A 17494-nucleotide genomic window follows, 5' to 3' on the forward strand; every position below is an offset into this window, starting at 1 on the left:
AGCATGGCTTCCTGCTGACTGCGCTTGCCCAGTGCTTGTGATCTATACAGCTAAAGTTTTCTTTTTGAGAAGCAAGTAAATGTGGTCATTACTCATTCCCCTTTACAGTGTCAGGTCCTGAGATTTGACACTTTAAATAAAATAGCCCACGGCCATGGCTGTTCTAGCGCATTTCCCTTCACCCCTAATTCCTCTAAACCAGCATAAAATTAGACTAGAATAGGCTCAAGCAAAGTTCACTACTAGCTAGCCTAGTCAGTCAAATTACACCTGAGCTAGTGGACCATCTGTCAACCAGCCATGGTATATTCTTATGCATCAGAGCAGCTCTTTTTTTGTGGGTGGGGGAGGGGAACCCTTTGTTCCTCAACTGAATGGATAATTTTTTTTTGAATATACAATATAGAAGGGGCCTCCCAAAGAGTCAGCTTGGCTTCATTTTTGACGTGGGTCAACAAGGCGGTGGAGAAGTGGTTGAAGCAGTTGGTACAAGGTCTGGAATTTGACAAATCAAAAGACATCTGAAAACTGTGATGGAACAGATCTATGATGTCTGAGCATCCAGGTGAAGCTGCCATTATTATGGTGCTCCCATGGGGTAGGATTTCCACCTTAACCGGTTTGGCACTCTGTGTCTCGTTTCTTTAGTTCAAAGCTAGATGACATCAGAGAAATCTGAAATCTCTTCCATACTCCAAGTTGGTCACAAACTTGAGAAGATCACTTCCCAGGCCACATGGTGATAGAGCTCCTTTCTCACTAGCCCAAGGGTAGTTGTTTGCTGGAAGGTGAGTGTTTGGTTTTCTGCTCTTTGGTTTACTTTACTGTAGTCCTCCCCAATCACTAGCCCTCTGACAAACAACATATGTGCATTTGACTGGGATATCTGGAAGGGGGATGTAGTCTTCAGGTGGAAATTTACAATGTTGATAATTTATGTCAACGTTTTGAAAATGTCATATGGATTAGGCTGTGGATGGGAGGATTAGGCAGCGGGGGGCAGGGAGGGTTTTTAGAGTTAAGCACCTGAGGGAGGATTTTGGTTAGGGAATGCTTACTGGAACGCTAGAGGATCAGAGGTCCGCCCCGGAAGTGATGAGCAAATGACTGCCGGAACCGGAAAGCCGCACTGGAGCCACTGCAACTGTCATGAGCAGGTAGGTGACTTCTGGGCCACCAGGGACAGTTTCTACATGATGAATGTCGACAGAATGACTGTGTATATTGTATGACTGTCGCTATGTCATACCACAGCCATGGAAGGGATTTCTTCCTTCATTAGTGTCAATCGAAAAAAGGAGTTAGAGTATTCCAAAATCGCAGCACGTATATGAACACGGAGCATATCTTTTGTATAAAAAAAATGAAACACTTAACTACATGAATCTCATACAATATGTTGACAAAGTTAGGGGGGTATCCAATTAAGTGCGATGAAACATTGGGAGTGAATTTTTTTTTTTTTTTTTTTTTTTTACAGGGTATCCAATTTAATCTCCCATAGAGAAAAACTTTTTTGTTCGAATACACACAGGTTCAGTGAAACAAAGGCATTTTGGTTGAACCATACCATGGTGCATTCCTGTGGGATACACAGACATATATGGTAGACACCATGTTGGTTCCTTGTAACTTCTATCTGATTTCTTTGGTAGTGTTGCTTCCTTGTGGCACACACACATTCTAAATAGCTCCTGTTTCTTCTATCATATCTGTTCAGTCAGGGCCACTTTCTTCACCAGAGCTTACATTGGCTGGCTTTAGCTTTTGAAGCAATGATTCTTAATACTAGGGTATTTTTCTGGCATTATGGTTCAAACCAAGGGGGTAATTCAGACCTGACTGTAGCAACAAATTTGTTAGCATTTGGGAAAAACCATGTGCACTGCAGGGGGGACAGATGTAACATGTGCAGAGAGAGTTAGATTTGGGTGGGGTGTGTTCAAACTGAAATCTCTTAATTGCAGTGTAAAAATAAAGCAGCCAGTATTTACCCTATGCAGAAACAAAATAACCCACCCAAATCTAACTCTCTCTGCAAATGTTATATCTGCCCCGCTCCCCCATGGTTTTGCCCAAATGCTAACAAATTTGCTGCTATGATCCGGTCTGAATTACCCCCCAGAAGCCTGTTTCAGCCAAGAATTACCACAGGGTTTGAAAGATTTACAACTCCTGGTGTGAAGCAAAGGAGGTTTCTCTTACGTCCTAGAGGATACTGGGGTACCATTTAGTACCATGGGGTATAGACGGGTCCACTATAAGCCATGGGCAGTTTAGAAAATGTGCCTGGAGGAGCCGGTCAAGCTTATTGAAGCTCCTGAACACAGACAATGACTGACTGGAGTCTCTCCGGAGGAGCTGCGCGTCCCTGATTACCTCAGCGGTACCAGGGGGTCATACCAGGGGGGGGGGGGGGGGGGGGCGATTATTAGTGTACTAAGTCCCCTATCAGGGTACTTAGTCTGCGACCCGGCTAAGCTTGGCATTAGCGTTAAGGGAGCGGTCGGGGCTGGCTCCAAATAACTGTCTCTTCCTGAAGGGCTCTTTGTGGGTTAATTGTGCTTAACCTTTTCCTGTGTGTGTGTGCTGTCACATTTATATTATGTCAGGCACAGAGTGTGTTTCTTGTACAGCGGAGTGTTCCTCTTCACCAGGGGGCTCACTACTGGATACTCACGGCAGTGCACCTTCCCAGAATAGCGGGGCTGAGCCGGAGTGGGTTAATTCCATTAAGGAAATTATCTCAAATATTTCTACAAAGCTATACCCCAATGAGAAAAAGACGCAATACTAAGACAGACTGTGGATGAGTTCATGAATAGAGTCCCCAAACCAGCATCTCAGTCCCCTCCCATCCGCAAAAACCATCTCTGGCCCATATCCTGCACTATGGCTCGGACGCTGACGGAAGAGGTGGATTTGGAGGGGGGGAGGTGCTACTCTGTCAGTGGGAATAGAGGCTCTTATAGAGGCTATCAGAGATGTTCTGCAAATTCCTGATAAGGTGTCTGAGGAGTGTGAGTAATCTTATTTTAATGTAAAAAAGAAGTCCTCAGTCACTTTTCCTGCATCAAAGGAATTGAATATCCTGTTTGAAGAACAGTGGGTTAATCCTGATAAGAAATTTAAAATCCCTATAAGGTTGCTCTCCTCTTTTCCTTTTCCTCTGCAGGATAGGAAAAAATGGGAAAATCCACCAATAGTGGACGCTTCAGTCTCTAGGCTGTCACGAAAAATTGTATTACCTGTCCCTGGCACAGCCTCCCTAAAAGATACGGCTGATCGTAAAATTGAGACTACACTCAAATCATTGTACACAGCTGCTGGAGTGGCACAGAGACCCACTATTGCATGTGCGTGGATCACAAAAGCCATTGCTAAATGGTCAGGTTACCTAATTGAGGGGTTAGATTCCTTGTCTAGGAGGGATGTTGTTTTACTCCTGCAGCATATAGAGGACGCTGCGAACTTTATGGTGGAAGCCATAAAAGAGATTGGTTTGCTTAATGCACGCACTGCAGCTATGGCAGTGTCAGCACGCAGGGGTTTGTGGCTACGCCAATGGACTGCTGATGCGGACTCCAGGAAAGGCGTGGAAGGCCTACCATTCACAGGAGAGGCCTTGTTTGGAGACGAACTAGACAAATGGATCTCCAAAGCTACTGCGGGTAAGTCTACGTATCTTCTTTCCGCAGCTCCCCCAGCCAGGAAAGCAAATTCAGCTTCAAATTTACAGTCCTTTCGGACAGCCAAGTTTAAGGGAAAATACAGAGGTGCTTCTACGTCTTCCAGAGGTGGTAGAGATAAACCATGCAAACCAGCAACTGCAGGTGCTCAGGAACAGAGCTCAGGCTCTGCTTCCTCAAAGCCTTAAGCATGACGGTGGACCGCGATACCTGGAAGACTGTCAGGTGGGAACCCGGCTAACAGCATAGCTGGTCAAGTTCGTGCCGGGATCCCTGGGTCATTGATCTTATTTCCCAGGGCTACAGACTGGAGTTCCACGAGCTCCCACCTCACAGATTCTTAAAATCAGGCTTACCAGCTTCAGAAGAGGCAAGTATAACTTTATAGCAGGCCATCCAAAAACTGGTACAGACTCAGGTCATTGGGGGTAATTCCAAGTTGATCGCAGCAGGAAATTTTTTAGCAGTTGGGCACAACCATGTGCACTGCAGGGGAGGCAGATATAACATGTGCAGAAAGAGTTAGATTTGGGTGAGTTATTTTATTTCTGTGCAGGGTAAATACTGGCTGCTTTATTTTTACACTGCAATTTAGATTGCAGATTGAACACACCACACCCAAATCTAGCTCTCTCTGCACATGTTACATCTGCCTCCCCTGCAGTGCACATGGTTTTGCCCAACTGCTAAAAAATTTCCTGCTGTGATTAACTTGGAATTACCCCCATTGTTCCAGTTCCACCTCATCTGCACAACAAGGGGTGCTATTCCAACTTGTTTGTAGTACCAAAATCGGACGGTTCGGTATGACCAATTCTGAACCTCAAGTCCTTGAAACTGTTCTTAAGAGTGTTCAAGATGGAGTCTCAGAGAGCAGTGATCTCAGGTCTGGAGGAAAGGGGAATTCCTTGTGTCTCTGGATATCAAGGATGCATACCTTCACATTCTGATCTAGCCGGCTTATCTATGGTTTGCACTGCAGGACTGTCACTATACGCGGACCTTCTGGAGATGCTCCTCAAAGATCTTCGCAAGGATCTTCTGCAACAGGGCCCGTTCGTCTATCGAGACTTACCGCGGCTACGTTTGACGGCATGTAAGTTGAACAGCTGATTCTAGCCAGAAGAGGGATCCCTAACAAAGTTATCCCGACTATGATTCAAGCCAGTAAGTGGGTAACATCTAAACATTACCACCGCATTTGGAAGAAATATGTCTCTTGGTGTGAGAGCAGTACTTATTCTGTGGTGAAATTTCACCTGGGACATTTCCTGCTTTTTCTGCAGGCAGGTGTGGATGTGTGCCTACGTCTGGGCTCCATAAAAGTCCAGATTTCGGCCTTGTTCATTTTCTTTCAAAACAATTGGCTTCTCTCCCTGAAGTCCAGATGTTTTTGAAAGGTGTTCTGCGCATCCAGCCTCCCTTTGTGCCTCCCAATGCGCCTTGGGATCTCAATTTGGTGCTGCAGTTCCTCCAATCGGACTGGTTTGAACCGTTACAGGAGGTGGACGCAAAATATCTTACGTGGAAGTCCGTCACACTGTTGGCCTTGGCTTCAGCAAGACGTGTGTCGGAGCTGGGGGCTTTGTCTCACAAGAGCCCCTATTTAAATTTTCCATGAGGACAGAGCTGAACTCAGAACTCAACAGAAATTTCTTCCGAAAGTGGTGTCTGCGTTTCACATCAACCAACCTATTGTGGTTCTGGTTATCACTGACACTTCCGCTACTTCAAAGTCTTTGGATGTTGTGAGGGCTTTGAAGGTATACGTAAAGAGGACAGCTCGTCACAGGAAATCCGACTTGCTGTTCGTGCTATATGATCCCAATAAAATTGGGTGTCCTGCTTCAAAGCAGACAATTGCATGCTGGATCAGGCTCACTATCCAGCATGCTTATTCCATGGCAGGTTTGCCGGTTCCAAAATCTGTACAGGTCCACTCTACTAGGTCGGTGGGTTCTTCCAGGGTGGCTGCCCGGGGTGTCACGGCTTTACAGCTCTGCCGAGCAGCTACTTGGTTAGGTTTGAACACGTTTGCCAAGTTCTACAAGTTCAATACTTTGACCTAATTGAAGGTCCTCAGAAGCCAATCAGTTCTGCAGGAACCTCAGCACTCCCCCACCCGGTTTAAGAGCTTTGGTACATCCCCATGGTACTAAATGGAACCCCAGTATCCTCTAGGATGTAAGAGAAAATAGGATTTTAAATTACCTACCTACCTATCCTTTTCTCATAGTGCGTAGAGGATACTGGGCGCCCGCCCGGTGCTTCGTTCTTCCTGCACTGTTACTTGGTTAAGTATTGTTGGTTCAGCTGTTGCGGTTTGTGTTTAAAGTTGGGTTAGCATAGCTTTCCTGTTTTGTGTGTGCTGGTTCGGAATCTCACAACTATCTTTATCTATCCTTCTCTCAAAGTATGTCCATCTCCTCGGGCACAGTTTCCTATACTGAGTCTGGTAGGAGGGGCATAGAGGGAGGAGCCAGCCCACACTTTCAAATTCTTAACGTGCCCATGGCTCCTAGTGGACCCGTCTATACCCCATGGTACTAAATGGAACCCCAGTATCCTCTACGGACTACGAGAAAAGGATTTACCAGTAGGTGATTAAAATCCTATTTTTCAACCTCTTGCATTTGGTTTGACTAATTGCTTTTAGTCAAACCAACCTATTAGTCTCAGTAATTCAGTTATTTTATTTTTTTATTTTTAAAGAAATCAAGCCTTTACACAGAGATAGATGTATGTACTGTACAGCATCCAAACATCCCATGTAGCCCCTTGTGATCTCAATGTAGTGCTTCTTTTAAGTTCATTATATGGAAAACTGCTTTTCTGTTGGCTTTCTCCACTTCTAGGAGAGCTTTGGTGTTGAGGACTCGGTGTTGTAGTTCCCCCTTCCTCATTTTCCACGAAGACAGGACTGTTCTTTCGAATCAAATCGCTTCAGCCCAAGGAGGGACTCCGATTTCCATCTGTAGCAGAACATTGTGATCCTGGCATTAGACTGGTATAAATCTCCAGAGCAAGAAAGCTCTTTTCACTCTCTGAACATTGTCAGGGCATTAAAGACATATGGAATTGCACAGGACAAATAATGGTTGTTCATTTATGATGTCCACATAAGAGGTTTACATGTGTCAAAATAAATCATTTCCTGGTGCGTTATTTTGGTAATTCACCAGGCTTACATTGGGACAAAACAGCCTATTAAAATGTTAATGCGGCATTTCACCAGATCAGTGGTTATGTCTTGAGTAGTTTTGCATGGAGCTTATGCTGAGCAGCTGTGCTAGGTAACCACTCGATCTTTGGTGGACACCTTCATCAAATGTTAAATATTGTATATGTATGCAACGTTAGATGTCAGTTTTGGACATAAGGGGGTGGATACAATTAGCCGCATATTGGCTAGCAGCGTGCACATTCTTGGCACTTACAGCACCCCCGAAGTCATGTGTTTTTGTTGACAGACCCGTAGGGCTGCACAGAAAAATCTGCAAGTCTGGAGCATGATGGGGGCGAGTTGATGTGCCATTGCTAGCATTTCCATGCCGTTGCAATGACACATCGCCCATCTCGTGGCTAACGGACCCCAAGGTGTTGTACACCACAATCTCTGTGAGTACTCGCCCTTAACAACTTTGGACTGTCTCCAGTGTATCCAGTGTTCCCACAGAATGTAGTTAAATCAGTTTTTCTCCGAGTCCTATTCAGCACACTGGAAGACCTTCCTTCAACGCCCATGGTTTCTGTTCTTCTTCATTGCTTTTGTTACTCCTATCACATTTGTTATGTACTGTACTTCTGGTGCTGTTCTTTGGTGCTTTGTTAGACAAATAATGAAGTATAGAGAGGGAAAGAACTTGAGCTCTTGTCAATGCATTTTATACTCCTAGTATCCCTTATAAGACTCAGAATATTGTTTGCTGATTTACAGTGAATGAAAATACATTTACAATTAGAAATGAATACATATTTTTTTTTTCTTACCTCCAAAAGGAGATCTGAGGAGGGGATCATACTGTGAGATGGGGACAGAGAATCCTCTGACTGGGAACTGCACGAACTTCGTTTTACTGCAGGAAATAAAAAAGACAGTTTAGCTTCTCTGTCAGCAATGCATATAGATGAAGCTGACAGGTAATTATATTTGCCTATCTTCTTTTTCCTTGAAACACTCCATACAGCCATTAACCACTTGTCTAAGATGCGAGCATGCCATACTGAGTATTCCCAGACATGGTCGCATCAGATGTGCCCATGTCAGAGAAGACTGCCGGTAGCTGCAGGAAGCAGATATTATTCAGCAGACTCCAGGCCCAACCTACCCGCCGGGCCCCTCAGTTGCAGCAGCAACCTTCCTCAGCCTCCCCGTGCTGGTTGAGCTACAGGATTGCCCACCTGCTGCTATAGGAAGGCAGTTTTACTGGAACCCGAATCTACAAGCTCACAGCAGCTGCGTACTGCTCTCTGCGGCCACCCAGACTCTGAGCGGCGATCCTAACACGATCACCCAGAGTTTGCTCTAGGCTGTGACTCCCCCCTCTCATAGGCAGCATACTGTCCGCAGAAATGGCTGACTGGTCACTGCTCTTCCTGCTGATATACACTCAATATCCCTATATACAGACCAGGCGGCACTCCATCGGACTTAAACAGGTGAAGACAAGTTTAATGCTCAGAAGCCAACGTTTCAAGGCCCTTCGGCCTTTTCGTCAGGGCGTGACAGGACAGAGTAACAGTGTACACTGTTACTCTGTCACGCCCTGACGAAAAGGCCGAAGGGCCGTGAAACGTTGGCTTCTGAGCATTAAACTTGTCTTCACCTGTTTAAGTCCGATGGAGTGCCGCCTGGTCTGTATATATATGGATATTGAGCATGTATCTGGATTATTTGGAGGACACCCCGGCAGTTGAATAATCCTACCTAGAGTGCCATTCTACATTGAGATAGATATATACACACACACACAAACACAACATTTTCTTAATCCGCGCTCTTCTTTCAGCAGCACCACAGGAGGTACCTCTGTTAGCAGAAACCGATAAGATGACGATGATATGTAATGTTATTCCTTAGTGAATAACCAGTCCCAGATTGTACAAAGCCAATTGAAAAGACTTTGGGTGAGATTCAAATAAAATATAACGCCCAATTTCCTTTCTAAAATGATCTCCGTTATCGCGCATATTGTGCCCATAGTAATCAGGTTTAGCTGTGTAAAGGGTTGGGTGCCTAGCTACTCCGGGGGTAGCGAGCTGAAATAATGATACAACGTCCCTGAGGGCAGAAATAGAACGAGTGTGGAAAGGGGTGAAAAGAATTGAATACCGCCCTTTGTCTCTAAGATGTGATTCCGGGGTACCTACATGGAATCACCCTCACACCAAAAGATCACCCAACAAATAAAAGCCCAAGGGCTAAATTAGAATTTTACAATGATTGTACATTTATTAAAAAGGCATAAAACTAAATTTACAATGTTCAGTTACAATTGGCACAAACAAAGAAACATCTACGGTCCCTACACAAGTGGTATAGATGGTAAACAATACCCTCCCTCACCTTAAAGGTGTGAGCTCAAGGGGGTAAGTCAATTCCACTATGTGAGGGCCCGTATTAGATGACCCTATGCGTTTCGTCTATTGACTTCTTCAGGGGTTTAAAAATTCTATAAAAGGTACTTTTTAGTTGCTGTAAAGCGACTTCAATTTGTTTAGGAACTATCTAACTCGTCAGACTCATAGCCACAATATAATGCTTAATGGTTGCTGCCATTATGAGCCACAAAGGACCAACTTGAAGAAGCAAATTATTAGGCAAATCTGGTATACAATAAGGCACTCAGCACTGCTACTTGTACCTTGAGTGTGGATGATCAGGCAAAACCTTTACTGAATTCATACTGCAAAAAAGTGACAGATGTGTGCAATGGTTGCTTGACCTGGATTTGTTTTAAAATCACAATATTATTTATGATCTTCCAAGTTGATTATAGAGTTTATTTCTCCTTTATCTTTGCACAATTTTCATGCCACTGAGAGTAGTTTTAGAATTGGATAAAAACACCAGATGCCATGACCAAAATTGTAGGATTACTATCATTTTCCTTTCTTTTTTTTTGTCTTAGCATACAAATAATGGGAGAAAGCAAAGAATGCAAATGGTAGCTGAATTGTCCATGGGGCTGTCAATTATTTTGCTAATACAGGTTGAGTATCCCATATCCAAAATGCTTGGGACCAGAAGTATTTTGGATATCGGATTTTTCCGTATTTTGGAATAATTGTATACAATAATCAGGTATCATGGTGATGGGACCTAAGTCTAAGCACAGAATGCATTTATGTTACATATACACCTTATACACACAGTCTGAAGGTCATTTTAGACAATATTTTTTATAACTTTGTGCATTAAACAAAGTTTGTGTACATACACACAATTCATTTATGTTTCATATACACCTTATAAACACAGCCTGAAGGTCATTAAATACAATAGTTTTTATAACTTTGTGTATTAAAGAAAGTTTATGTACTTTGAGATAGTGAAACCTTTGTTTTCTGATGGCTCAGTCTCGCTCAAAATATTCCGTATTTGGGAATAGTCCGTATTTCGGAATATTTGGATATGGGACACTCAACCTGTAGAGGATTCTGGGTATTCTGGTCAATACTTTGCCAAAAGAGGATTCTGGGTATTTTGGGATTCTGATTTAATGTCATAAGGTCTACTTTAGGAAGGCCAAATTTATCAGTAGTTAGAACACTTCCTGATGTAGGTACCATTCCCTAGGAACGCCTCACATTTGACTTAGGTAATCAGCCACTGCTTTTTCCATGCTTGCTAGGGGAAATGCTGAAAATTAATTCCAATTTCTTTAATCTTTGCTACTCCACTATCATTGCTTTTGCTTCTGCTGCCTTCCTGGAGATTTAGGAGAGCCACTGCCATCTTGTAAGCTAAGAATACTCTGAGATGCTTCCGAAGTAGCTGTTGCTAAAAACGTTGAACTGCCTTTTCATTCTGCTCTTATTTGCAGTCACTTATATGAAGTTTCATCCCATGACCAGCCAATATCAATGGAGTTTGTTGTATTAGCCATTCCAGATGAAAAGGGTGACATTTCTTATGGATGTAGTCTTGGATTTTGCCTCCTAGTGATAGACCTTTTATCTTGTGCAATCTCCAGCTGTATTTACTGTCTGTGTGATTAAATGTGCCACTTCACCCAGGAAACTACTCCTATGGTGTAAGAATACATTTCTAATAGTTAAAGTTTATTCTTTACTGTTACTTTACTGTTGTCCACTTATAAATCTGTACTTGATGTGCAAAAGGTCTGTATCTTGACACACCTTTCTTCTGTAAAAGTTAATTTGTTTTGTATGGTGTTTATTAGGATACCCAGAATTTTTTTTTGTTGCAATGAGATCACTCTAACAATCAAGCCATACTCTTGTAAAATGGTTTTTACTTGCATTTTCTTGGAACTGACCATATGTTCTAACCTTCTCTCACCAAGATGTCATCCAAATATGCCCATATCCTGACCCCTTGCATCAGGAGCACTTTTGTAATGCTTCTTGTAGATGTTGCCAGGCAGAGGAACAAACCGGTGGATAGAAAGTGTTGTCCAATGATCCAAAACCTAAGTAACTTCCTCAGCTAAATTACCACTGAGTTATTGTCCTGGAGATCTACAGTGCCTTGCTAAAGTATTCACCTCCCTTTGCATTTTTCATGTTTTGTTGCCTCACAACCTGGAATTAAAATGGATCATTTGAAGGTTTGCATCATTTCATTCACAGAACATGGCTACAATGTTCAAGATGTGTTTTTTTGTTGTTGTTGTTTGCTTCACAATAAAAAAAACAAATAGGACAAAATAACAGAAAACTTCAGCGTGAATAACTATTCACCCACCTAAAGTCAGTACTTTGTAGAGCCACCTTTTGCGGCAATTACAGCTACAAGTCACTTTGGATAAGTCTCTGAGCTTGCCACATCTTGAAATGGGATTTCTGCACATTCCTCAAGGCAAAACTGCTCCAGCTCCTTCATGTTGGATGGTTTCCACTTGTGAACAGCAATCTTCAAGTCTGGCCACAGATTCGCAATTGGATTGAGATCTGGGCTTTGACTAGGCCATTCCAACACATTTAAATGTTTCCCCTTAAACCACTTGAGTGTTGCTTTAGCAGCATGCTTCGGGTCATTAACCTGCTGGAAGGTGAACCTCCGTCCCAGTCTCAAATCACAGGCTGACTAAAACAGGTTTTGCTCAAGAATATCCCTGTATTTGGCACCATCCATCTTTCCCTCGACTCGAAACAGTTTCCCAGTCCTTGCTGCTGAAAAACATCCCACAGCATAATGCTGCCACCACCATATTTCACTGTGGGGATGGTGTTCTCGGGGTGATGGGATGTGGTGGGTTTGCGCCAGACATAGCATTTTCCTTGGTGGCCAAACAGATCAATTTTAGTCTCATCTGACCAGTACACCTTCCTTCATAAATTTGGGGAGTCGTCCACATGCCTTTTGTCAAACGTGCCTTCTTATTTTTAACACTAACATAGTAACATAGTAACATAGTATCTGAGGTTGAAAAAAGACAATTGTCCATCGAGTTCAACCTATTTGTGGTCTCCTATGCATGATGATTTGACTAAAATTTCTGACTGATGCTGCTGTCAGCCGTTGCATTTTATCCCTATTTATAGTAACTATAATGCATGACTATGCACCATACCCCTGGATATCCTTATCCATTAGGAATTTATCTAACCCATTCTTAAAGGTGTTGACAGATTCCGCCATTACAACTCCCTCGGGCAGGGAATTCCAAACACGTATTGTCCTTACCGTGAAAAAGCCTTTACGCCGTATTGTGCGGAATCTCCTCTCCTCTAACATGAGCGAGTGTCCACGAGTCCTCTGTCTTGATCTAACAAAAAACAGGTCCCGCGCAAGCTCTGTGTATTGTCCCCTTATATATTTGTAGATGTTGATCATATCCCCTCTTAGTCTCCGCTTTTCCAATGTAAACATGCCTAGTCTTTCAAGCCTTTCCTTGTATTCCATCGTCTCCATGCCCTTAATTAGTTTGGTCGCCCTCCTCTGTATCTTTTCAAGCTCCAGGATATCCTTTTTGTAGTACGGTGCCCAGAATTGTACACAGTATTCAAGGTGTGGCCTCACTAGTGATTTATATAACGGGAGTATAATACTCTCGTCCCTAGCATCAATACCCCGTTTTATGCATGCTAATATCTTATTAGCCTTCTTTGCTGCAGTCCTACTTTGGGTACTACTGCTTAGCTTGCTATCTATGAGGACACCTAAGTCCTTTTACAGTACAGAATCCCCTAATTTTACCCCATTTAGTAGGTAGGTGTAATTTTTGTTCTTGTTACCACAACTAAGTAATGGTTTTTTTCTGGCCACTCTTCTATAAAGCCCAGCTCTATGGAGTGTATGGCTTATTGTGGTCACATGAACAGATACACCAGCCTCTGCTGTGGAACTCTGCAGCTCCTTCAGGGTTACCTTTGGTCTCTGTGCTGCCTCTCTGATTAATGCCCTCCTTGCCCGGTCTGTGAGTTTTGGTGGCCGACCCTCTCTTGGCAGGTTTGTTGTGGTACCATGTTCTTTCCATTTGAAGATGATGGATTTGATGGTGCTCCGGGGGATCATCAAAGATTTGGATATTTTTTTTTTTATAACCCAACCCTGACTTGTACTTCTCAACAACTTTGTCCCTGTCATTTATTGGGAGAACTCCTTTGTCTTCATGGTGTGATGCCTCTTGCTTAGTGGTGTTGCAGCTTCTGGGGCCTTTCAGAAAAGGTGTGTTTAACTGACAGATCATGTGACACTTAGACTGCACACAGGTGGACTTCATTTCACTAATTATGTGACTTCTGAAGGTAATTGGTTACACCAGAACTTTTGAGGGGCTTCATAGCAAAGGGGGTGAAAACATATATACATGCCAATTTTCAAATTTGTATTTATTTTATATATATTTTTCTCATTTCACTTCACCAACTTAGACTATTTTGTGCAGATTCATCACATAAAATTCAGATAAAAAAAAAAAATGAAATTACAGGTTGTAATGTAACAAAATAGGTAAAAATCCAAGAGGGGTGAATACTTTAGCAAGGCACTGTATGGATGCAAGGCAATCCCCTTTGCAGATCACAGTGAAGTTTAGCTATTTTTTTTTTATTAGCGCCACGTGCCCAGGGTCTTAACCATAGGCCATTCCAAGTCAGTTAACTTGATGAAAAAGCAAAGGTTTCCAAAAAAGCCTCACACAACAATGGTTTCCCTCTTTGCATGATTTAATAAATATTGCTTGTTTATCTTATCCTGGGTAACCTGTATGGAGTATATTTACACATTTTATGAGGGCTCTGGTCATTGAGGCCATAGCACCATCGGGCTTCAGTGTAGTTCCTGATGAAGCATGAAGATTTTTGAAAGAACTATCCATGGGACCACAAGAGGATCTCCATTTTCAAGAGAAATGGTTGTTCAGGAATACATGCTACCTATGGATGCATCTAGCTCATGGTTCAAGCTCCATTTCTGCATTTCCACATCCTTTATGGCTGCAGTCCTTAATGATTTCTGTGCTCCCATGAACGTTGTTGTTGTCTTATTCATCTCCACAGACTTGTATACTTGTTTGAACAAGATTTATACATTGTCCAGATTTTTTATATATATATATATATATATATATCTCAAAAAAATAAAGGGAGCACTTAAACAACACATCCTAGATCTGAATGAATTAAATATTCTTATTAAATACTTTCTTCTTTACATAATTTTTTGTGCGATTTTGTTGTCAGCACATTCAACTATCAATGGAAATCAAATTTATTAACCCATGGAGGTCTGGATTTGGAGTCACACTCAAAATTAAAGTGGAAAAACACACCACAGGCTGATCCAACTTTGATGTAATGTCCTTAAAACAAGCCAAAATGAGGCTCAGTAGTGTGTGTGGCCTCCACGTGCCTATATGACCTCCCTACAACGCCTGGGCATGCTCCTGATGAGGTGGCAGATGGTCTCCTGAGGGATCTCCTCCCAGACCTGGACTAAAGCATCCGCCAACTCCTGGACAGTCTGTGGTGCAACGTGGCATTGGTGGATGGAGTGAGACATGATGTCCCAGATGTGCTCAATTGGATTCAGGTCTGGGGAACGGGCGGGCCAGTCCATAGCATCAATGCCTTCGTCTTGCAGGAACTGCTGACACACTCCAGCCACATGAGGTCTAGCATTGTCTTGCATTAGGAGGGACCCAGGGCCAACCGCATCAGCATGAGGATCTCATCTCGGTACCTAATGGCAGTCAGGCTACCTCTGGCAAGCACATGGAAGGCTGTGCGGCCCCCCAAAGAAATGCCACCCCACACCATTACTGACCCACTGCCAAACCTGTCATGCTGGAGGATGTTGCAGGCAGCAGAACGTTCTCCTTGGCGTCTCCAGACTCTCTCACATCTGTTACATATGCTCAGTGAGAACCTGCTTTCATCTGTGAAGAGCACAGGGCGCCAGTGGTGACTTTGCCAATCTTGGTGTACTCTGGAAAATGCCAAACGTCCTGCACGGTGTTGGGCTGTAAGCACAACCCCCACCTGTGGACGTCGGGCCCTCATACCACCCTCATGGAGTCTGTTTCTGATCGTTTGAGTAGACACATGCACATTTGTGGCTTGCTGGAGGTCATTTTGCAGGGCTCTGGCAGTGCTCCTCCTGTTCCTCCTTGCACAAAGGCGGAGGTAGCGGTCCTGCTGCTGGGTTGTTGGCCTCCTCCACGTCTCCTGATGTACTGGCCTGTCTCCTGGTAGCGCCTCCATACTCAGGGCACTACGCTGACAGACACAGCAAACCTTCTTGCCACAGCTCGCAATGATGTGCCATCCTGGATGAGCTGCACTACCTGAGCCACTTGTGTGGGTTGTAGACTCCGTCTCATGCTACCACTAGAGTGAAAGCACCGCCAGCTTTCAAAAGTGACCAAAATATCAGCCAGAAAGCATAGGAGCTGAGAAGTGGTCTGTGGTCACCACCTGCAGAACAACTCCTTTATTGGGGGTGTCTTGCTAATTTCCACCTGTTGTCTATTCCATTTGCACAACAGCATGTGAAATTGAATGTCAATCAGTGTTGCTTCCTAAGTGGACAGTTTGATTTCACAGAAGTGTGATTGACTTGGAGTTACATTGTGTAGTTTAAGTGTTCCCTTTATTTTTTTGAGCAGTGTATATATATATATATATATATATATATATATATATATATATATATATATATATATAGTCTGTAGAAGGCGGCACACAGAGACTTTCACAAATTCTGTAACGTGCTTTTAATGTGCGTCAACGTTTCAGGAGACGTACTCCCTTCCTCAGGACACAGCAAACAAGTGAAGATACAGTGCAAACACAACATTTAAATAACTTACCATCCCCTAGCCCGCCAACCTCCGTCGCGACCAGCGGCGTCCCGTTCCACGGCGCACGCACTTCCGGATTCGGCCGCTTCCGCCCCTCTGGAGTGACGTCATTCCGTAGCCGGGCGACGCGGCCGCAGGGAGGGTGCACGCAGAGCGTATGCACTTGTTGCTATGGGGATACAGTGCTATGGAGACAAAACAAAGCAAACTAATGTATGTGATATATAAAATACGACCACTAACGTGGAAAAAGTGACAACAGCTTATCACTGATTAAAACCCATAGTGCACCAGGCATGCACTATCTCTACAATGTCAGTGCAATATCAAACATGTTTAGTGCATAATAAAAAAACATATGCTCATAATAAAAACATTGCGTCACACACCACTGTCTTTTATGTTGAGCCTCTATAATAAACCCATTTTAGGGTAACCACCTATTGGGCTAGTATACAAACTATCTGACCCACAGCCTTAGTACCTCACCTAGCATCTTACTTAACTCACAAAGGTGTGAAGAACCATACATAATGTGGCTGAATTCTACAAGTGATGCATACCAAAAAATGGCTCTCCTAAGATCTCTATTATGGTGACTCTAGGGCAAAGATAAAACCCTTAAAACTGGGTACACTATGTAATGCCTGCTATACTAATTAACCCTTGGCGCAACTGGCCACTGGCTTACAAAAAGCTGCTTAGGCTCAAATATTCATTTAAGCCCCGAGGGTGGATTGTGTCTAACTTGTGGATCCATCTCGCCTCCAATTGCAGCAGTTTTTTTGCTCGATCACCCCCTCGTGGTGAAATTGGCACTTGGTCCACAATTTTATAGCGAACAGAGGCAAGGCTGTGGCGTGATTGCGCAAAGTGTCGCGCCACAGGTTGCTCACTGTTGCCAGATGCCAAAGCCGACCTGATCGCCTACCTATGTTGGGCCATCCTTTCTTTGAACAAACACTGGGTCTTGCCCACGTAATACAGACTACACGGGCAGATTAGTACATATATGACAAAAGTGGAACTGCATGTTAAGGGTTTTGCAATCCTTATTTTCCTTCCAGTGTGTGGATGTGGGATGGAATCACCTGTCAGCATGTAACTACACGTAGTGCAGCCTAAGCACTTATAACAACCTGCTTTACGTGTCAAAAAATGTGTCATAGGTTGAGCCACTTTAAACCTCGTGATATCATTTTTAACCACCATGTCTTTAATGTTTGCACTACGGGTGTAGCATGGCTTAACTCTACTGTTTTTTAGACTTTGCAAATTAGGGTCAGTGGTTAACATGGGCCACATTTGCTTGAC

The 17494-nt window shown here is 43.4% G+C and overlaps 1 protein-coding gene across 2 annotated transcripts in view; it reads right to left on the minus strand.

Annotated features, from left to right (window-relative positions):
- CDC42BPG (CDC42 binding protein kinase gamma) overlaps positions 1-17494 on the minus strand; it is a 388481-nt gene that overhangs the window by 2151 nt on the left and 368836 nt on the right. Inside the window, exons 36-37 of one of the 2 annotated variants that reach the window (XM_063944812.1) lie at positions 7680-7765; positions 6310-6661 (exon numbers count right to left, since the gene is read on the minus strand). In XM_063944812.1, coding sequence (XP_063800882.1) covers positions 6623-6661; positions 7680-7765 — 125 coding nt within the window. In that variant the 3' untranslated portion in view covers positions 6310-6622. Of the gene's footprint in view, positions 1-6309; positions 6662-7679; positions 7766-17494 lie in introns of those variants that run through there. The other variant, XM_063944811.1, reaches the window with a different exon arrangement.

This window comes from Pseudophryne corroboree, chromosome 11, assembly GCF_028390025.1.
Source record: "Pseudophryne corroboree isolate aPseCor3 chromosome 11, aPseCor3.hap2, whole genome shotgun sequence".
Taxonomy (NCBI): Eukaryota; Metazoa; Chordata; class Amphibia; order Anura; family Myobatrachidae; genus Pseudophryne; species Pseudophryne corroboree.